The sequence below is a fragment of the Mirounga leonina genome, unplaced genomic scaffold (genome assembly GCF_011800145.1).
Source record: "Mirounga leonina isolate KUSES-001 unplaced genomic scaffold, KU_Mleo_1.0 Mir_91, whole genome shotgun sequence".
NCBI classification, from domain to species: Eukaryota; Metazoa; Chordata; class Mammalia; order Carnivora; family Phocidae; genus Mirounga; species Mirounga leonina.
Window position 1 is genome coordinate 25,962,646 of NW_023270839.1, and position 22,002 is coordinate 25,984,647.

General features: G+C 38.2%; 1 protein-coding gene across 1 annotated transcript in view; it reads right to left on the bottom strand.

Annotated features, from left to right (window-relative positions):
* Positions 1-22,002, bottom strand: part of ATP8B4 (ATPase phospholipid transporting 8B4 (putative)) — a 265,650-nt gene that overhangs the window by 130,963 nt on the left and 112,685 nt on the right. Inside the window, exons 7-8 of the mRNA XM_034994445.1 lie at positions 14,472-14,544; positions 1,102-1,172 (exon numbers count right to left, since the gene is read on the bottom strand). Of these exons, the coding sequence (XP_034850336.1) occupies positions 1,102-1,172; positions 14,472-14,544 (144 nt within the window). The remainder of the gene's footprint in view (positions 1-1,101; positions 1,173-14,471; positions 14,545-22,002) is intronic.

Consider the following 22,002-nt stretch of genomic DNA (forward strand, 5'->3'; position numbering starts at 1 on the left):
AATATTGTTATTTTGTGTCTTCTTTTTTTTTTCTTTTTCAGTCTTCCTGAGATTTATCAAATTTATTGATGTTTTCAAAGAATCAACTCTGTCTTTGTTTTGTTGATTTTTCACTTCTCGTTTTTCTATTCTCAAGTTCATTGATTTCTGCTCTTATCTCCTTCCTTCTGCTTGCTTTGGGTTTATGCTGTTATTTTCTAGGTTCTTGAGATGGGATATTGGATTATTGATTTGAGGCTCTTTTTCTTTTCAAGTATATGCATCTAGTGCCATAAATTTCCCTCTAAGCACAATTTTAGGTTCTGCCCAAACCAAGGGTAGGATTACACAGGTCACACTCCATTTGAATAGCCCAGTAGAACAATGATTTGGGAGGCATTGGTTAAACCCGGGGGCTTTTTTGTCAGACTATCAGGTCTGAGTACTGGCTTCACTTCTGAGAAGTTTGGGATAAATTACTTAGTATCTCTAAGCCTTGTCATCTGTACATTGGGGCTTATATATTACCTACGTCAGGACTAAATTATAAAATCCAACTAAAGAATGTAATAGTACCTTTAAAATGTAAACATTCAATAAATGTTTTTATGCCAGCCAGATAAATTGAATCCACTGAAACAGAACTGCTATATTATTGATAACTAAATTCCTCAATTAACTAATGTCAAAACTCCACTTCTCTCTTCTTTCTCCATCTTTATTTCACCCAGTTCCAAAAGATTGCCTTCTAAAGTAACATCAAGTCTTCTTTCCTCAGAAACTCATCAATACTCCTCTCATTTTCTTTAGAGAATCACATGAAATTTCAAAAAGAAAAAAACTAAAACAAAACAAAACCTTTCTAAGGAATATGAAAGATTCCTATACAATAATTCATACAGACATGTTTAACTCACTGCTTTGGAAAGAAAATAAATTCAAGAGTAAAAGAGCTTTCAAAGGAGCCACAAAGCAATTAACAAATGGAATTTGCAAGTTAGACTCTTATTTGTTCCAAGAAAATTAAATTAAGAATAAGGTTTAGGTTGAGTCCTATTCCTAAAGCTATTACTGCTAAATTAAAAACCAGTCTAAATAATTATTCTAACTTTAATAACTTACCCATCAAGCTCAGCAGTTTCAATATAACAGAGGCCATGTGGCTCACTACTTGATAGGAGAAGCAGATCAGCCTATTTAAAAAAATCATAAAGAATACATGAGAAGGGAAGACTGGTTGAAAGCCTTCTTTGTTTTATCACCCCTACTTACTAATGAGCCAGGAGAGCCTTAGAAAAAAAAGTGAGAGAGGTAAAATCCTGTTCCACCTCTCTGCCATACATGCCCCAAATCAAACCTTCCCTCTCCTTCCCAGTTCCTGTTGGGCCCACCCCTTGAACATCAGAATATAAGCAAGGGCAGGGGATATCATATAAATTAATAGCCACTTCATTTACTTTTTTTGCAAGAAATATACAAAATTTTACATTCGTCTTGATAATTACTAATGGAAAATATAAAACTTTCCCCAATAAGTTAGATAATTGGAAATGTTTCCATACACATACTTTAATTCCTTAGTATTATGATTTAAGCGTAGCAGGCAGGCAAAGCTGATGGGGAAAAGATAGAAGTAAAGTAGAAGGAAACTGGAAACCGTAGGACAAAATAAGGCAGGCAAGGAAAATTTAAAAAGAGAAAAATTAAAATAAAAAATTAAAAGTGTAAGAAAAAGATGATGGGGTGTAAGGAAGGGAAAAGAGAAAATAAAACGGGGGCTAAGCAAGAGGCAAGAAAGAATAGAAAATGTTCTAAAAGACAGCAGAAAATATTCAGAAACCAAGTTGTGAATCTTTCACAGAGATAAAATCATTCCAGTCAGCTGTCCATTTGAGCTTCAGAAATGACCTGTCACAATTCAGTTTTAGAATTCTGGGTGTTTCCTAAGGAAACAGTCAACAAAACCAAAAGACAATGGACAGAATGGGAGAAGATATTTGCAAATGACATATCATATAAAGGGCTAGTATCCAAAATCTATAAAGAACTTCTTAACACCCAAAGAACAAATGATCCAATCAAGAAATGGGCAGAAGACATGAACTAGACATTTTTCCAAAGAAGACATCAAATGGCCAATAGACACATGAAAAAGTGCTCAACATTGCTCGGCATCAGGGAAAACCAAATCAAAACCTCAATGAGATACCACCTCACACCAGTCAGAATGGCTAAAATTAACAAGTCAGGAAACGACAGATGTTGGTGAGGATGCAGAGAAAAGGAAACCCTCCTACACTGTTGGTGGGAATGCAAGCTGGTGCAGCCACTCTGGAAAACAGTATGGAGGTTCCTCAAAAAGTTGAAAATAGAGCTGCCCTACGACCCAGGAATTGCACTCCTGGGTATTTACCCCGAAGATACAAATGTAGAGATCCGAAGGGGCATGTGCACCCCAATATTTATAGCAGCAATGTCCACAATAGCCAAACTATGGAAAGAGCCTAGATGTCCATTAACAGATGAACGGATAAATAAGATGTGGTACGTGTACACACACACACACACACACACACACACACACACACACACACAGGAATATTATGCAGCCATCAAAAAAGAAATGAAATCTTGCCATTTGCAATGACATGGATGGAACTACAGGGTACCATACTAAACAAAATAAGTCAATCAGAGAAAGACAATTATCATATGATCTCACTGATATGAGGAATTTGAGAAACAAGAGAGAGGATCATAGGGTTAGGGAGGGAAAAATGAAACAAGACAAAACCAAAGAGGGAAACAAACCATGACTCTTGATCTCAGGAAACAAACTGAGGGTTGCTAGAGTGGAGGGAGGTGGGAGGGATGGGGTGGCTGGGTGATAGACAATGGGGAGGGTTTGTGCTATGGTGAGCACTGTGAATTGTGTAAGACTGTTGAATCACAGACTTGTACCCCTGAAACAAATAGTACATTATATGTTAAAAAGAATTCTGGGTGCTTCCTATATTGGGGAACTGTCCATTTCAAATTTCATCTTAAAATAAGAGTTTTTATTATGTAATCTTAGTCATAAAATAAAATTTTAAAAATAAGGGTTTTTATGCGATTCTGAAAGATCTGAAGGTCTAAAATGAATTGACTAAAATTTTAGCAATTTATTTTGACACATTAGCCTAACAATTGTGTAGCTCTGTTTGAATGTATGATTGGCATTCAAGCTGTGAAATTTTACCTTTGTTTTTTAAATTAGAATTGTTCCATTCTCAAGTCCCAGAGGTTAAATTTAGAATCAATCCACTCATTTCATTGTCTCAAGCTTTTAAATTTCCAACTCAAATATAGGTGGAGGTGGGGGGGAGGAGAGGTGTGTATATGTGTATGTTCAGTTTTGTCTGAATTGTGACAAAACAGAAATGAAAAACAACTCACTGACAAACCCCTAAAGGAATAAAGGGTTTATATATCAAGACTCTCAACTCTAACAAAGTCACAGAAGCCTGAGGAGGCAAAAATTATTTCCTGACTTGTCACAATGTGACTATAGCAAACCCACTATAGAGAAAATGTATAAAGAGTTGTATACAATTCTTGAGTCAAAAATTACCTACTTTGATTTTAAAAAGAAAAAAATGTTTTCAAAAATTCACCACGGTCTTAATTTCTCACACTGAAATTTCAGTGGATATGATAGTATGGCTTCATGCCTCTCCTCCCCTGAGCTTCATAGGATCATTTTAAACAAAATCCAAAATTCTCTAATTCTTATCCCCTGTGATTGAAAATAGTTATGAAGTACAGAGAAAGATCCCAATTTTTTTTTAAAGATTTTATTTATTTGACAGAGAGAGAGAGAGACACAACGAGAGCAGGAACACAAGCAGGGAGAGTGGGAGAGGGAGAAGCAGGCTTCCCACCAAGCATGGAGCCCCATGCGGGGCTCGATCCCAGGACCCTGGGATCATGACCTGAGCCAAAGGCAGATGCTTAACGACTGAGCCACCCAGCCGCCCTGAAAGATCCCAATTTATACCGAGAGTTGCTTTTCTTCTAAACTCTGCACAATAAGGATGATTTGATGTTACTATTTAGTATTGAGCTTAGCTGCTCAACACTTAGATGTTTGGTAGACAAGGGGACGATTCGTTGTCCACTGCTGGCTCAGAACACGTGAGTGAGGCACCACCATCACCTGGTGGCTAGATTCTCTCCTGAGCAGTAACTCAACTTCCTAAAGACTGCTACTGAGAAGTGTAAAGCCCACAAGTTCCGAGCTAACTCCTCCTGCCCTGTCTACCCCCTGAGAACCTGGGACATCTACCCACCACCTTCCCCACCTCTTCCTGTCCCTCTGTTGTCATCTTTTCCTTTGACGTCCTTGGAACTTTGTTCCTGTTTCCCTACTCCCTGATTTCCATCCTGCATTCCCCTCATTAATCCTTATTCTCCCTGCCCCACGGCTGAGCTTTGGCATTCCCTTTTGCTAACACCTCCCCTTTAAGTTTTTAAATTCATTACGGTTGAGGAGGAAGTGTGAAGGGGCAGGAACAATAGGCGCATCCAGAGATATAAGTAGTCAGCCCACTCATCATCATGCAATGCTCCTATTTCCAGGTACACTCAGTAAGAATTCTAAAAAGAAAAGGACAAGAAAGCTGCAGTTAAGGCAAGAGAGCCCTGCTAGTCCCTGGTCATCATCCTTTTGTCAAAGGTTCTGGGCCATGAGTACAGCAACACAGGGGTCGTCTTATAGCCCCACCAGCCCCATAACTCTGTGAGTCCCAGATGAGGACCCCTCAAGCTGACCCTTTCAGTATCTCTCAGGGTATCCAATTCCTAGTTGATCCAGAAACTTGTGTTTGAGTTGTAGGGGTTTATAATACCAGTATTTAGTGAGGGCTTACTATGTGTGTGGCACTATCCTAAAAGCTTTACATGCAATATTTTATTTAACTCCCACAGAAATCCTATAGTGTAGGTTCTATTGTTATGTCCACTTTCTGGATGAGCAAAGTGAGGCCCAGAGAGGTTCAGTAACTTGTTTGAGGCCACACAGTAAGTGACACATCGGGATATGAATCCAGGCAATCTAAGGCATATACAGCTGGAATACTAAAATGAATAAAATCGCTTTCCTTCAAGGACTGTACAGTTTAGTAAAGGCAGACTATGATAAGGATTCTAAAGGTCTAATTACCAAAGTGTTATGGGAGGGGTGCAAATGAGGAAGAGTACATCAGATTGGTAGCTGCCAAAGAGCCTGATGGCTTTGAGTCCTCACAACCAACAACACTATCTTCATAGGTTTATTAGGCATAATTAATGTTTGCTGATATAAAGAATAAGTAAAGCAAAATCTCAAGAGACGATAACACCTAAAAGCTGTATAATTCTTTAAGAGTTTACAAAACACTCTTACACAATTGTGTCACTTTATTCTCTCAACAACCCTGTGAGGAGATAATATTGTTCCTATATGTGTATAAGAAACCTTGGTAAGGTCATCTCTGGCTCACAAGCAGTAGATGAACTAAATTAACTCATGTAAAGTCCATAGCCTTTACAAAGTCATGGTGAGAGAGAGCTTTGTCACTTCGAAAAGGCCCTAAGAGATTTAATGCCATACTCAGGGCCACACAGAGCTTAAAGAGCAGAGCTATAACTAGAATTTATAGCTCTGATCCCAAATGTATGCTCTTTCCTCTGGCTGGCTACAAAATCACTGGAATATAACTCTGAAAACCAGAAAGTGTTTTGCTTTCACTTTGTTAATGTTCAAAAACAAAAACCACAGTGGTGAAGAATATTGGGATATTGATTCCATATCCTGATGGAAAGATAAATTCGTAGAATTAATTGGAATGCCATATTTGAATCTCCCTTTTAAGACATTCCCACACCTAAAGTTCTTCTTTATCTTCTTTACCCTCTACAATATTATCTCTTTTTTTTGCAGTCTAAAAATAAGAATCCAAAATGTCTCATGCAATATGAGTATACTTATAGGAAAAGAGGTTTGATATGGACAAAAATCAGGATGAAATTGTAAAAATGGAAATGTGTAAGATTGTAGGTATTTTTATTTTAAAATTAAATTTCAGATCCTAACAAATGTATGCTGAGTGTCTACTAGTACCTAATACATTTTTTTGGTTTTATAATTAAATGAATTTGAGAAGAATAAGAAAAGATGGGAGAAAGAACAGAAGGAGGAGAGGAGACTAACAATGGACATCATAGCTATTACTCATGGATCTGCCCTTTCGCTGGTAAAAAAAAGAAATCCTTGCCTTATATATTTCACCCCCACAAATTAGTAATTGCTTATAAACAGAACATTGGCTATGTACTTTTTCTAATGTAGAAAATAACATGTTGCACCTCTAAATTTTAGCAAGAAACTTCTTTTTCAATACAGTTTAGACAAATGTTTTTTAGAAAGTTTTACCTCTCTGGAAATTTTCAACTTTCTGTCTCACATATATTTAAAAATAAAAGAGTTTATTTACAACAATTAGTGAGAAACAAGTAACTCTGACTTGAAGCTATAAAATTTAAAATAACAAAGAGGGCAATTAGACTGCCGCATGGCCTCTCTGAAAAGACCAAGGTGCTAGGAAAGATTAGATGAGTCAAAGATTAGGAAAGATTAGATGGGTCAAAAAAAAAGCTTAAGGACACCCTTGGTCAGGACTGGAGTTTAGGTTAGATTCATCTTTCTAGTTATTTCATTTCTGAAGATGAAATTTCCAATCCATGTAGTTGAAGAATGCCTTTGTTTTAAAACAAAACCTTTACTGTTGTAAACACCTAAAACATGAATGCCTTTCTTTTGAGGGTGGGAGCATTCTTCCAAATAAGCTAAACCACTATATTCATGTAATGTTCAAATATGCTCGTGTCCCATAAAGGGTTTATTTCTACCACCAGATAAGAAAACCAAAACACAACAAGATCGCTTCTGTCAAGTAAAGGAGGACGGTGTGCCTGGCTCCCAGGGTCCAAGCCTCGGCAGTATCGAGAGCTTTGTAGTGTGTTTTTCTAATAGTTTACTTGGTTCTTTTAATGCAAGTCAATCTATGCAGTGATGGAATCACACTCTACATTTTTCCCCCTTGTCCCAAAATAAAACTAGGAGCTCTGGAAATTCAGCCCAAACATGTTTTAAAATTTCTTTTTAAGTGAAGGGGCATTAAGGATTCCTTATCTGGAAAATAAAGGTGAGTAACTTCTTTATCTGCCAGCTAATTGACCATCTCAGACAAGCTCCTTTCCTTGCTTAAAATGTATTGATAAGCTGACATAAATTAATTTAGAATTCTAAGTTTGGACAGCTAGAGGTTATGCATCAGAATTAGGTGCAACATCCTCTCCTCGCTTCAATTCCAGCATCCAAGCCCCAAGGCCCTAATGCTGGAAGCCCAGGCTCAAGGCAATTAGGATGACGATTTTAATGGAGTAAGGAGAAGCATATGGTACCAATTAGGAGTGGGGTTAAAACCCAGATGGCCTGGGTTTAACTCCTGGCTCTCCTAATGGCAAGCTATTTGATGGCACTGTTTTCTCATCTATAAAATAGGAACAATAATAATAGTACATAACCTGCCTTCATTGAGCTACTGCAGAGATTAAATGAGTTAAACCTCAGGGAGCAGAAGGTATATTTATACTTCTAAGTGATTATAGCAGTTCACCCATAAAAACATTTGTTTGCCCTGAAAAATAGTTTTATAGGTGCCAAGTAGTTAAACATAGAAAAACTTTGAACAAAGTGAGTTATTCAAGAGACACGGCAGAGTTTTAGCATTTGGAGGACTCCTTTCCTCACTTATCCAAAGATTAAACCAACAGAGCTATAATTGTAGGAACCAGACCAAGATCAATGGAGATAAAAATTTCATCTTTGTTATTAATAAAGCTGCTGGAGGGCCTCCCAGGTGGCTCAGTCAGTTAAGCATCCTACTCTTGGTATCAGCTCAGGTCATGATCTCAGGGTCCTGAGATTGAGCCCTGAGTCAGACTCTGCACTTAGCATGGAGTCTGCTTGTCCCTCTCCCTCTGCTCCTCCCTCACCCCTGCTCACTCTAAAATAAAATAAAATAAAATAGCAAGCAAGCTGCTGGAGACCAGGTTATATAGGTCTGTGGGCTAAGTGGGCTTGCTAGTACTTGACCTGTTAGATTCATCTCGCTATAGACAAGGGAAGCTCTAAATTACCAAGACCCTCCTACCACCCCCACCATGAGGATCTCCTCCTGTAAAATTGTTGGAATGAAGGAGCAGGGCAGAATGTACTGTGCACACAGGCAGAGCCCAAAGAGAAAGGGAAGAAAGGAGGCTCTGGGTCATGCACACACTCCCTGCCCCCAAATACAGCAATCACAGAAGTCACTCCTGGGAGAGGAGAGTGGGCAAGGAAGTTCAAGAAGCTCAAAGTGTTATTTTGGGGCTGTCCCTCCAAGTGAAAAATATAAAGAATGAGACCTAGGGAAGAGTGGAGAATAAGCATTCCCGTCCCATCATGCAGCCACAATTAAAAGGCCACATCTGTGCCACCCAGTCAGGCAGCCACAAGTCACATATGGCTATTTAAATCTAAACAACAACAACAAAAATCTAAATTGGGGCACCTGAGTGTCTCAGTCCGTTAAGCATCTGCCTTTGGCTCAGGTCATGATCCTGGGGTCCTGGGATGGAGTCCCACATCGGGCTCCCTGCTCAGCAGAGCGTGTGCTTCTCCCTCTGCCTCTGCCTCTCTTTCTCACTCTCTCAAATAAATAATCTTTTTAAAAAATCTAAATTAAAATGAAATAAAATTTTAGATTCAGTTCCTCAATTGCACTAGCCACATTTCAAGTGCTCAGTATCCACATGGGGCTGTTGGCTGTCACATTGGGCAGCACAAAGATATATTTCCTTCACTGCAGAAAGTTCTTTTGGACAGTGCTGGGACACACAGATCACTGACTTCATGGAAACTTGTCCAAATGTGTGATTCATCTTAAAGCAATGCTAATGATACGCCCTTTGAACTACTTTTCTTCCACCTGATGCTTTCACTTACACGTGCCTTTCATGCCTCATTCCATAGACAGTTTTGCAAGAGCACACAAGCACGTGTACTATAACATAGAAAATATAACGAAACTAAGAATGAAGACCAAGGAAAATACAAGTTAGTATATCAAGGCTAGAGGGCAAGTTGGAGCACAGATAAGCTGGCCTACATGAGGTCCTACATTGAGACATAGGTTTGATTCCTGCCTTTCTGGGACTCACCAGAAAGAATGTGATAAATGAACACACTAGAGTACGGAGTATTAGTGAACAGGTGATTTCAGTCTAATATTTATCCCTGTTAGAGCATGTACAGGGATTTGCACAGTTCTTATGAATACCTGAGGTTGGAATATACCTAGCATTGCCACTGAAATATTCAACTCCAAATAAAGTAATAGTTAAATGTGTGGCATACTTTAATTTTTTGCTAATTCCTCTATAATCTAACACCATTTCTGGCATAAAGTAGTTGCCAAAAAATTTTTTTAATGCATACTTCTTAGAATTCCATATATGTCAGTTTTAAAAAAGAAAGTTAAAGCTAACTATCTAGGTTCAGCAAAACTCTTTCACTGTAATCATTTTAATTGAAAGTAGAACTAAAACAAGTTACATGAAGCCCTTTCTTCTTAAGGAAAGAATCCTGAATATATGTGATCTTTTCTTACTTAGAGCACATAGATGTATTTTAGTATCCCATTGATCCACAACACCCTGAATTTTTAAAGTTTATAACCATTTTTCCCTCTGTCTTCTTTCTTACAAAAGACTGACATTTATTCATTCAGCCGACACTTACTGTCTGCCTGCCCCCTACAATCCAACACGGCCCTAGGTGTGAGAGAGCAAGCAAATCAACGTGCTCTTTGCCTTCAAGAATCCTGCAGTCATCTCAGGTCAGAGAATCACAGCACATAGGCTGGAAAGGATCTTGGAGATCATATAATGGTCTAACACCTTGATGTGACACATGAAGAAACCAAAGGAAGAGAAGATAGAGTGCTGTCACTGAAGGAGTGGAGCAGACTCAGTTCGAACCCAATTCCCTTTGGTGACCTTCCACTATACAGGTATCCCCAGGTTTTTGAAAGTTTGCATTATACCACTTCACTTTACAAAAGACCTACATTAGTACTTGTTTTCACTAACCGAAAGAAATCAGAAAAGGATTTTTACTTTTATGAGAAAAAGGAAAAGTAAAAACAGCATTCAGCCTTTGCTTTGCAGCAAACCCTTACAGAGGTAGTGTGCACCGGAGAGCAAGAGCAGCCCCACCAAGCTCTTTCTCAGGGAACTATCCTCAGCATCTCGGCATCAAGCCACCATAGCTTTGAATGATCTGTGAACATTTGTGCTTTATCTTGTTTTGTGCATCCGTTAGCAAGATGTATCCTAAGGTATCAGAAAGGCATAAGAGAGATTATTTTGGGGGTCTGGGAATACTCCAAAAGTTGTCCATATAAATTAATGGTAATTGCTTCTTTGCTTTACACCATGTTGGCTTATGTAAGGCTTCATAGAAACGCTCTTCTTTCAGATAACACAGGATACCTGCATCTGTTTCCCTCTTTCCTACAGGGTGTGTTCTTCTAAGAGATGCCACCTTCTTTTTTTTTTTTTTTTTTTTAATGGGAGAAGATATTTGCAAATGACATATCAGATAAAGGTCTAGTATCCAAAATCTATAAAGAACTTATCAAACTCAACACCCAAAGAACAAATAATCCAATCAAGAAATGGGCAGAAGACATGAAAAGACATTTTTCCAAAGATGACACCCAAATGGCCAACAGACACATGAAAAAGCATTCAATATCACTCAGCATCAGGGAAATCCAAATCAAAACCTCAGTCAGATGCCACCTTCTAACATACTGTTGCTAAGCTTTAATGAGCTGGAAAATAAGCTGGATAAGCTAATTTAAATCATGTCTATTATTAAACACAGCTGACCCTTGAATAACATGGGGGTTAGAGGCACCAATTCCCCACGCAGTCAAAAATCCATGTATAAATTTTGACTCCTGCAAACTTAACTATTAATAGCCTGTTGACCAGAAGCCTTACCGATAACAGTTAATTAACACTTATTTTGGTATGCTATATGTATTATACACTGCATTCTTACAATAAAGTAAGCTAGAGAAATGAAAATGTTAAGAAAATCATAAGGAAGAGAAAATACATTTATAGTACTATACTGTATATATCGGAAAAAAACCCACATATTAGGTGACCTGCACAGTTCAAACCCATGTTGTTTGAGGGTCAATTGTAAAATGTGAGAACCCAGAGGACTCTCCTACGTATAAGGGGAGCCCAGGCCACAGAACATGGACTGTGAGACCTCTGTCTTGGCTGTGCCAACACCTTTGTGCTTATTTTTGGTTCTCAGCTATTTTCCAAAGAATTGAGGTTGTTAGGGAAATAAACATTTCTCTCTTTAGTGGGTGAGCTCTTTTGTTATTGGCCTGTCCACTGTCTCCTTAGCATAGTCTGTTCCAGAGGATCAGTATACACAAAAGGTGCATTAATGAAAGAAGACTGTTTCTGAAAGGGAATGGTTAGGAGTCTCAACTGAGCTATTCTTGTAAATAGATCTTGGGGCAATTCCTTTTTCCTGTGGGAAAATGTCTCAAATTTAATGAAGAACACAACTTGATACATAAAACTGCACTGAACACAAAAATTTTCATAAATAATCTAGTATGTATTTGACATACAGACTACAATAACTTGAATTCTTAATCTCTGATCTGGTTAGCTTTTATTGCCCTTCATTTAATATGAACTACAGTTCATCACATATATTATAGTCATTGAACTGATCCCTTGAATTTTTTTTCCTTTTTTTTTATTATGTTAATCACCATACATCATTAGTCTTTGATGTAGTGTTCCATGATTCATTGTTTGCGTATAACACCCAGTGCTCCATTCAATACGTGCCCTCTTTAATACCCATCACCAGGTTAACCCATCCTCCACCCCTTTCCCCTCTAGAACCCTCAGTTTGTTTCTCAGAGTGACCCCTTGAATTTTAACAAGGAAATTGTAACATAGGCAGCTTGAGAATATAAATTATAGTGCATTTGATATGCAAGGCAAAACTTCATAAATAGCATTTATTAGTTCAGAACAATCAATAGACATTTTCGGATTGTTATCACTCAGGAAGAAGCATATCAACTATATTGTAAATTAACAGTAATAATCCTATTACTGAGGGATAGGATTCAAAATATGTGAGAAAAAAACTGTTCTTAAAGTACTCTGGAGTATTTTAAAAGCTCTTATTTATATGAAATGATTGACAGCCTGATTCAAAATCTTTTGTCTGTGTCCTGTGTCCTGGCCACATCACTCTGAACCTCCAGCTCACTTACCTTCCACAGGAGTCAAACTCTGGCTTTCATAAGCCACATCACCTGGATTTCTCATTCCATCTCTTAAGAGTCTACCAGTATTGCCGTACCTCTCCATCCAGGATTTGTCAGAATGACTAGGCCTATATAAGGCCTGTAGGGCTTGCCTAGTCCTGAGGATTTCTCAGCAGAGCAGTGCTCTCAGGGCCTCTGGAGGAGACCACAGCTGCTGTAGGCCATTCTCCCGTGCAACCAGAGCAGCTTATCCAGAGCATCTCCCTGCCTCTTGTTCAGCCTTACTTTTGCAGGCTCCTAATTGCTTCCCAGACTGAGTGTTTTCTCCTGGGAAGTGACTATATTCCAACAAGGACAGAGACACTGCCACCCAAACTGGGGACATTGGGAAAGTATCCCCTTCAACAAAGCAAGGATGTCTGCTCTCACCACTCTGTTCAGGGTTGTATAGGAGGTCAAGGGCAGTGCCAGAAAATGAAAAGGTATCCAGACCAGAAGGGGAAAATGAAATCATCTTTTTTTTAGTAGATGACATGATTGTCTGCATAGAAAATCCCAGAGGATCTACAAGAAAGTTACTAAAACTAGTAAGTGTGTTTAGCAAGGTCTCCACATACAAGGTCAATATATAAAACCCCATTGTTTTTATATATACTACCTGTGAACAGTTAGAAATTGAAATATCTAAGTACCATTTACAGTAGCACCAAAAAACATGAAATACTTAGGTATAAGCCTTACAAATATGTGCACAATCTCTATGCTACAAACCATAAAATACTGATGAAAGAAATCAAAGGTGTAAATAAAAGGAGAGGTGTATACCATGTTCATGGATCATAAGACTCAATATCATTAGGCAGTTAATTCCCCCCAAATTATCTATGGATACAATGCTGTCCTAACCCAAATTCCAGCAGACTTTTTACAGACATTGACAAGCTGATTCTAATATTTATGTAGAGGAGTGCCTGGCTGACTCAGTCAGTGGAGCACAGGACTCTTGATCTCAGGGTTACCATGTCCCATGTTGGGAGTAGAGATTACTTAAAAACTTAAAAAAAAAAAAACAGATAAATAAAACTTATGTAGGAAGGCAAAGGAATTAGAATAGCTAAAACAGTTTTTGAAAAGAACAAAGTTGGAGGATTCATGGTACCTGATTTAAATCTTACTGTACTGTCACAGTAATCAAAACAGTGTGGTATTATCAAAAGAAGAGATACATAGATCAGTGGAACAGAATAGTCTAGAAATAGTCCCACACATATATGGTCAACTAATATTTGACAACAGTACAAAGGCAATTAAATGGAGAAAGGATATCTTTTAACAAATGGTGTTGGAACAATTGGGCATCCATATGCAAAATATATATATACACACATATACCTTTAACTACACATCTTACTATGTATAAAAATTAACTCAAAATGGTCATAGACCTAACTGTAAAGCCTTAAATTATAAAACTCCTAGGAGAGGGTGCCTGGGTGGCTCAGTCGTTAAGCTGCCTTCGGCTCAGGTCATGATCCCAGGGTCCTGGGATCGAGTCCCACATCGGGCTCCCTGCTCAGCGGGAAGCCTGCTTCTCCCTCTCCCACTCCCCCTGCTTGTGTTCCTGTTCTTGCTGTCTCTCTCTGTCATATAAATAAATAAAATCTTTAAAAAAAAAAAAAAACTCCTAGGAGAAAATATATACTCTAAAAAAATAAAGTCTATTAAAAGAACATAAAAAAAAATTGTGTTGTTATTAACATAACAAAAAATTAAAAAATAAAATAAAAAAAATTTAAAAGATCACAAGGGAAATTGAAAAAGAGATAATCACTTAGGCTTATCTGAGTTACCATGCTATTCAAAGTAATTAATCAATATGTTTTTAACAATATTTTATAATCGAGACTTCTTTACTAATACATTCTGGTATTCTCTTAATTATTATGAATTAGTATAGATTCACCAAATTTGCAAATGTAAATACTTCAGTACATATGCTATTTTAATCTGAGATAAATTCTGTAATAAATAATATTAAATACTCACAGCAACAAATTGGTTATTTTCTAATTTAACGATGTCTCCCACTTTGACATTCATCCATTTTTCATTCTGCAGTCTAAGAACAAAAACAAAATTATTTGTTTTCAGGAACAGAGCAGAATCAAGGGAGTGTATTCACAATGGTACATCATATAACAGAAGCAGATAAGACTTTTCTAAAATGCTAAATTCAAAGGACCTTACATAATAAAATCTTTTACCTGAGTGATGTGGGAACTAAGGCCCAGAGAGGCCAAGTGATTTGCCCAAGGATACCCAGTGAGTTAGGGGTATCCCTGGGACTAACTCAAGATGCCTAACCCTTGGCTATGTGATCTTTCCATCACCCATGGTGCCAGCTTTATATACCAGCTATTAACTCTTGCTTATGTTTCCTTGACCAGAACAGTGGCCATTAGGGATGACGGTTGGGCGGCGGAGGAGGGGCGGGCAGTACTAAATTCAGTCACTGACATTCTTTTCAGACTCTATATTTAAAAATATAGAAATAAAACATCACTGCCATTGTCTCCACAGTCTGTTTAACCAGAGGCAAAGAAAAGTGGTCCAGGGCAATAGCTAAAATGCAAGTAAGAGAAAAAGAATAAAAATTTTGGAAAGGACATGAACAATGAGTGATAAAAGCAGCCTTGGAAGACTGAATGAGGAAGAACAGCCACCAATCATCCATAAGCACTGTGACTGAAGGACAGCCTTGGTGGCACTTTAATGGCTAGGACCAACAGCTCAGAATTGAGAACAACCTGGCTGAGATGCTGCCCTGTTTTCTTTTGGGCTTATGTATATAATGGAGCCCCTAGTCTACCCTTCACCAGGTTCAAAAGGGTTTCTGATAAAAAGCTATTGTGTTTAATGTAGGGATCCGAAGGGGTACGTGCACCCTGATGTTTATAGCAGCAATGTCCACAATAGCCAAACTGTGGAAAGAGCCAAGATGTCCATCGACAGATGAATGGATAAAGAAGATGTGGTATATATATATACAATGGAATATTATGCATCCATCAAAAGGAATGAGATCTTGCCATTTGCAACGACGTGGATAGAACTGGAGGGTGTTATTCTGAGCGAAATAAGTCAATCAGAGAAAGACATATATCATATGACCTCACTGATATGAGGAATTCTTAATGGCAGGAAACAAACTGAGGGTTGCTGGAGTGAGGGGTGGGGTGGGAGGGATGGGGTGACTGGGTGATGGACACTGGGGAGGGTATGTGCTCTGGTAAGCGCTGTGAATTGTGCAAGACTGTTGAATCTCAGATCTGTACCTCTGAAACAAATAATGCAATATATGTTAAGAAAAAAAAAAGAAGAAGAAGGTAGCGGGAGGGGAAGAATGAAGCGGGGGAAATCGGAGGGGGAGACGAACCATGAGAGACGATGGACTCTGAAAAACAAACTGAGGGTTCTAGAGGGGAGGGGGGTGGGAGGATGGGTTAGCCTGGTGATGGGTATTGAGGAGGGCACATTCTGCATGGAGTACTGGGTGTTATGCACAAACAATGAATCATGGAACACCACATCTAAAACTAATGATGTAATGTATGGTGATTAACATAACAATAAAAAAATTTTTTAAAAAGCTATTGTGTTTAGTTGGTTGGGCCCCTTGTGACATGTTGGGGAGTCAGGCCATCTGGAAACAGACCACCTGTGGCAGAATACCAGGTTGCTAATCATCCCTTCTGAAATTCTCTGAAACATAAACCAGCTTTGTTTTCTGAGTTAAAAGCCTTCTTCACACTTCTTTCCCAGCAATCCTCTTTTAAGAGAGTAGGCTGGGATGAGGACAGGTTCCCCAACAAGTTAAGGTGGGCAGGTAAATTTCATTCTGCAACTTAAAAAACAAACCCTAATTTACTTGTTTTTATAGTCTGGAAAACAGTTTTAAATATTTATACAACTGTGAAATATGCCTCACACTATCAACCCTGCTGGGTCATTTGGCTTAAACACTCAAAGAATTTTTCTTTAATACGTATCCAAGTACATGTTGTTCTGGAAAGTTTTCAATTGCAGCATTTTCATCTCTAGCCAGAATTCAATCGCTTTTCCAATGCCACACTTTTCTGCACTTTATCTAGTTCGACAACAATGGGAGAACGTAGGAAGCCTTCTAAATCCCATTTTATTTATTTTTACAGATACGGATTATGTGCTGGTTTATTTCTCCTGGGTACCACCTCCTTTGGAGCATTAGTGACATTTCTCAGGGGACAGTATCTCAGATAAAAGTCGATGTGAATGGACTGAGATAGAGACCGTGTCTTTATTTATGCAAAATGCACTGCTACTGAATTGCCCTGAAGTCTCTACTGAAAGTGCATCTGCTTTAGGGAGAAGCTCAAATGATATTAAGTTTCATTTCCAAACTTATTCCTCCTTCCTACCCACTGTAAGCTCTAGGAAGGACTGCACCCTAACTCTTCCACCCAAATGGAAAATCAACCAAAGCAGAAAGGGAACCCTACAACATCTCTTACACACTTCAAAATGCATATTTTATACTTAAGTTTGAACAGATAAATAGCAACAACCACTATTTGGGAGAACAACCCAAAACCTGAGTTTTCTCACATAAATTCTGGTCTTCTCAAGTCTAGTATCTTACTAGTATCTTATTATTTCCCCCTGTAAAACCAAAGCAATTGGAAAGAAATTAGTAAAAGTGTAGTGGTATCCATGGGAATTACAGTAGGCAATGTGTGATATCTTGGTTAAACCCCTTATTTGAATATATATCTGTCAAAAAATCTGGTAACTCCAATCAAAGGAGTGTTTTTTCAAAATATTATTTCCTATTCTACCTTGGCAGGTAATTATATCTACTAGGATCTCAGAGGTATATTTCAATGAGCACTCAGGGTCATAACTACAAAAGTATCCACACTTACTGAACAAATATAAACTGATAAAGACCTGAAAATGAATTTAAATCCTCTGTATTTTAAATCCCACCATTTTTATTGTCCTACCAACTACTAACACCACTGGTGACACAACATCAAAGACATACCAGCAGGACTGGAGGGGCAGACAGGAAGATTTGCTCTAAAGCTCATCTTTGAAATATTCCTAGAGTTTTTCTGAGATTTTTAGCTTGTATAGTAATTGCATTTTGTCATCATCCTGAAACAATGAGAACACACTCCCTGTCCCTCCATGTGTGGTGCAGCTGTTCTTGGGGCTCGTGTTTGAAGCAAGCTTGCATCACAGCTCTGTGAGGGAGACACAGGATGGCCTCATGGGCTGTGATGATGACACCTGGCTCCACAGACTTGGCACCAACAAACGTTGCCTTTACAACTTTGTCGGGGAAAGCCCCTCTGCTCCCATAAAGGAAGCAATATATGTGTATTCTGAAAGCAAGTTAATTCATTTCATTGCACTGAATCCAGAAATTCCAAGATTTTAAAATAAGGTTCAGTTTTCAGTATCATCACATAATTATTTCAGGTTTTGAAATGACATAATCTAGTTAATGGTTCTTTGAATCAGGCTTTTCTAAAATACACCAGTTAGAATGACAAAAATTGACAAGGCAAGAAACAACAAATGTTGGAGAGGTTGTGGAGAAAGGGGAACCCTCCTACACTGTTGGTGGGAATGCAAGTTGGTACAGCCACTTTGCAAAACAGTGTGGAGGTGCCTCAAAAATTTATAAATAGAGCTACCCTATGACCCAGCAATTGCACTACTGGGTATTTACCCCAAAGACACAGATGTAGTGAAAAGAAGGGCCATATGCACCCCCAATGTTCATAGCAGCAATGTCCGCAATAGCCAAACTGTGGAAAGAGCCGAGATGCCCTTCAACAGATGAATGGATAAAGAAGATGTGGTCCATATATACAATGGAATATTACTCAGCCATCAGAAAGGAAGAATACCCAACTTTTACATCAACATGGATGGGACTGGAGGAGATTATGCTCAGTGAAATAAGTCAAGCAGAGAAAGTCAATTATCATATGGTTTCACTTATTTGTGGAACATAAGGAATAGCATGGAGGACATTAGGAGAAGGAAGGGAAAAATGAAGGGGGGGCGGAAATTGGAGGGGGGAGATGAACCATGAGAGACTATGGACTCTGAGAAACAAACTGAAGGTTTTAGAGGGGAGGGGGGTGGGGGGATGGGTTAGCCCGGTGATGGGTATTAAGGAGGGCACATTTTGCATGGAGCATCGGGTGTTATACACAAACAATGAATCATGGAACACTACATCAAAAACTAATGGTGTAATGTACGGTGATTAACATAACATGATAAAAAAAAGAAAAAAGAAAAAAACTAATGATGTACTGTATGGTGACTAACATAATAAAAAAATAAAAAATTTAAAAATAAATAAATAATAAAACAGCTGCGGTAATGATAGAGACTTCACCTTAGTAAACTCACAAGCCAGTTGTTAAATAAGAAGCCAAAATTCCAGAAAGAGATGCATGAAATTTAAATTCCAAAGTCACCATAAAACATATGAAGTTAAACTGCCACAGAATGGCAACTAGAATTACTTTGACGAAGGAATTTTAAAAATACACCCACTAACTATATACCTAGTCTCAGAACGTCAGAGAATCTGAGTTCTGAGAAAAGGTGGTGAGAGATGGCAACTGTATATAGTAATTGTTAGATAAATTGATCTGAATCTGCTTACTCCTGATGAGACATCCAGAGCTGCTAGGCTATGCTGAGAAACTTCTTGAAAAAATGTAATTCTGAGTGAGATAGCACCAACCATGCTCCCTGTCGAACTATTAGCTCCAGAGGCTAGAAATCATTTGCTTTGAGCAAAATACCAAGCCCATTACTGAAGCATAATGGCAGAAGGAAATCTTCAATGGGCTCTTCAAGTCTCCCGTCCATACTTTAATACTTCTGACTGCCTATTAGCAACACAGATTTCTGAAAAGAGAATTTCCTCAAAGCTACAGAAGACATGTTGGAATACTAAAAAGACAATCAAGGAAGTCAATATAACTGACCTCCCCTAATTAACCAGTCAACCCACATACAATGAGTTTGGTTTCTTCTTTAATCTCAAGCCCATGTCAGACCTATATCTTACAAAAATATTCTCCTGCCCATACAGATCTTGCTTTATTCACCACTGTATCCTCGGGACCTAGAATAATGCCTAATTCCTAGCAGGCAAAATATATTTGTTGGCTGAATGAAAATAAATACAAAATCATTATTGCCAAAAACATTTGTTGAGTGACAACATTTCCCTGGATGTCTAATAAGAATTATAGCAACCAACATTTATTTAGTGCTTACCGTATTCCAGGAACTGTGCTGAAGCCTTCATGTACAAGGTTTCCAAACAAAAACAAGTGACACCCAATTAAATTTGAATTTCAGATAAACAACAAATAATTTTTTAGTATAAGTATGCCCCTATACAATATTTGGAACATACTTATACTAAAATATTATCATTGTCTATCTGAACTTCAAATTTAACTGGACATCCTGTATTTTAATTTTCTATATCTGGCAACACTAGTCATGTATCTTACCTCATTTAATCCTCACAACAACCCTATGAGATAGGAACTGTTGCTACTCCCATTTTATAAAATAGAAAACTGAGGTTCAGAGAAAGAGAGACATTTGCCCTATTTTGCAACATCTATCAAAAACTTTAATGCCCACACACTTTGAAATAGATATTTCACTTTAAACAACTGATCATACAGGTGCTCAAAGATGGATATACAATGATGTTTACTGCAGTATTGTGTTATAAACTATCAATACCCATTGATAAGGATTACATAGATATACCATGATACACCTATTTAGTTATGGCTCATCTACTCAACAGAATGAATACAATTCAGCCACCAAAAAGAATACGAATAGGTCTGTATGTGCTAATATATTCTCTAAGGTACATTACTAGGTTAAAAATAAGCATGTGTAGGACACTGTATACACACGGTAAGATTCTAACTGCGGTTTGAAGCAAGGATATACCTACACACAACTCTGTTCTTATATACATAGAAAATTGCTTGAAAGACACACAAGAAAATATTCAGTAATTGCCACTAGAAAAAGGAAATGAACAGGAAAACTGGAATGGAAGGGAGACTTCATTTTATGGTATACTTTTGTGTACTGTTTGAATTTTTGGCATCACATATATTGATTAAAGGACAACTGGGGAGGAAAAAATAGAAGAAAAGAAAACTCTTCCAAGATCACATGTAAGTGGCAGAGCCAGGACTAGAACCTGAATCTGTCTGACCACAAAGCCCATGTTCTTAATACATCTATATTTTTCTTTTTTTTTTTACTACATTTTCAATGATTATTATGTTTTGCCTCTTTAGAAAAAAGTAGACCCTAAAGAGCTGAAGGGATTGATCACAACAAAGTACATACTACCGTATTTAAAATCTGCTGATCCCAAAACAGCTTGCAGTCACGGTCCCCTGACACAAATGCTCAGTGGACAACAGCAATTTCTGTTGTTTTTTTTTTCGATTGCACTGCTGTCAGAGCCACACTAGAATAAGACATAAAGCTTGGCCCTAATCCTCTAACAACAGACTGGTGAACAGGATCTCATTACATTGAGAATGAGCGTAATACTCATATCTTTGGAATCTATTTATTTTGAAATATGCAGATGTTCCCCTCCTTTTTCTCCCCTCTTATTCACACAGTGCTTATGCTGAGACAGAGTCACACAGGGAGGTCTGAGATCAGCTGCTGAAGATGCTCTCATACCAATTTGCCCAGGGCGGTGGGGGGGTGGGGGGGAAGGGGTGAAGAAGGTAAGATGATAAAAGATGTAGTCATTCAGCATGGATAATTTAGTTTAATGATTTGCTGAGAAACAGTAATCAATTTCATAGATGTCCTACCCAATTTATATAAATCCTTGCAGATTCTATTGTGCATTAGGATGCACAAACACACATACAATGTAGCCTTCCTATTCTCAAAACAGAATAATCGATTCACTAAGTTTCACCTGAACAATAAGCCTACTGAGAGTTGTGCAGAAAGTGTATTCTCTTTAATCATTTCCCTAAACTGAAACCCTTCTCCTGAATCAGCCTTCTAAGGTCCTGTCTTCTGTAAATTCTTAGGATTCTATTAACATATGCCTAATTGATAATGGGACCACAAGAAAATTGGAAGAAAATTATTTCAAAAGAAGACTATTAAATCTGCTCTCATATATCAATGCTGAAGGAAATGCCTTACATTGACCATGGAGAAAACAGACCTGTTTAGGTCCAGCCTGATTTCTGGGCAGCAGATTCAGAAGATCATCTGTGTGCAAGAAGTTTATCAGCAAGTTCTCTTTATATTAGCACCTGTGGGAGAGTGAAGGAAACAGAGGGGCAGAGGGAGGGGTTGGGCTGTTGATACAGTCACAGCAGCAGCTCGACCAACTTTATGGGGAGCTCTGGAGCTCGAACAGGCCTTCCGAGTTTGATCCAGGGGGTGAGACCAGTATACCTTGGCATTGTTCACTCGTTGG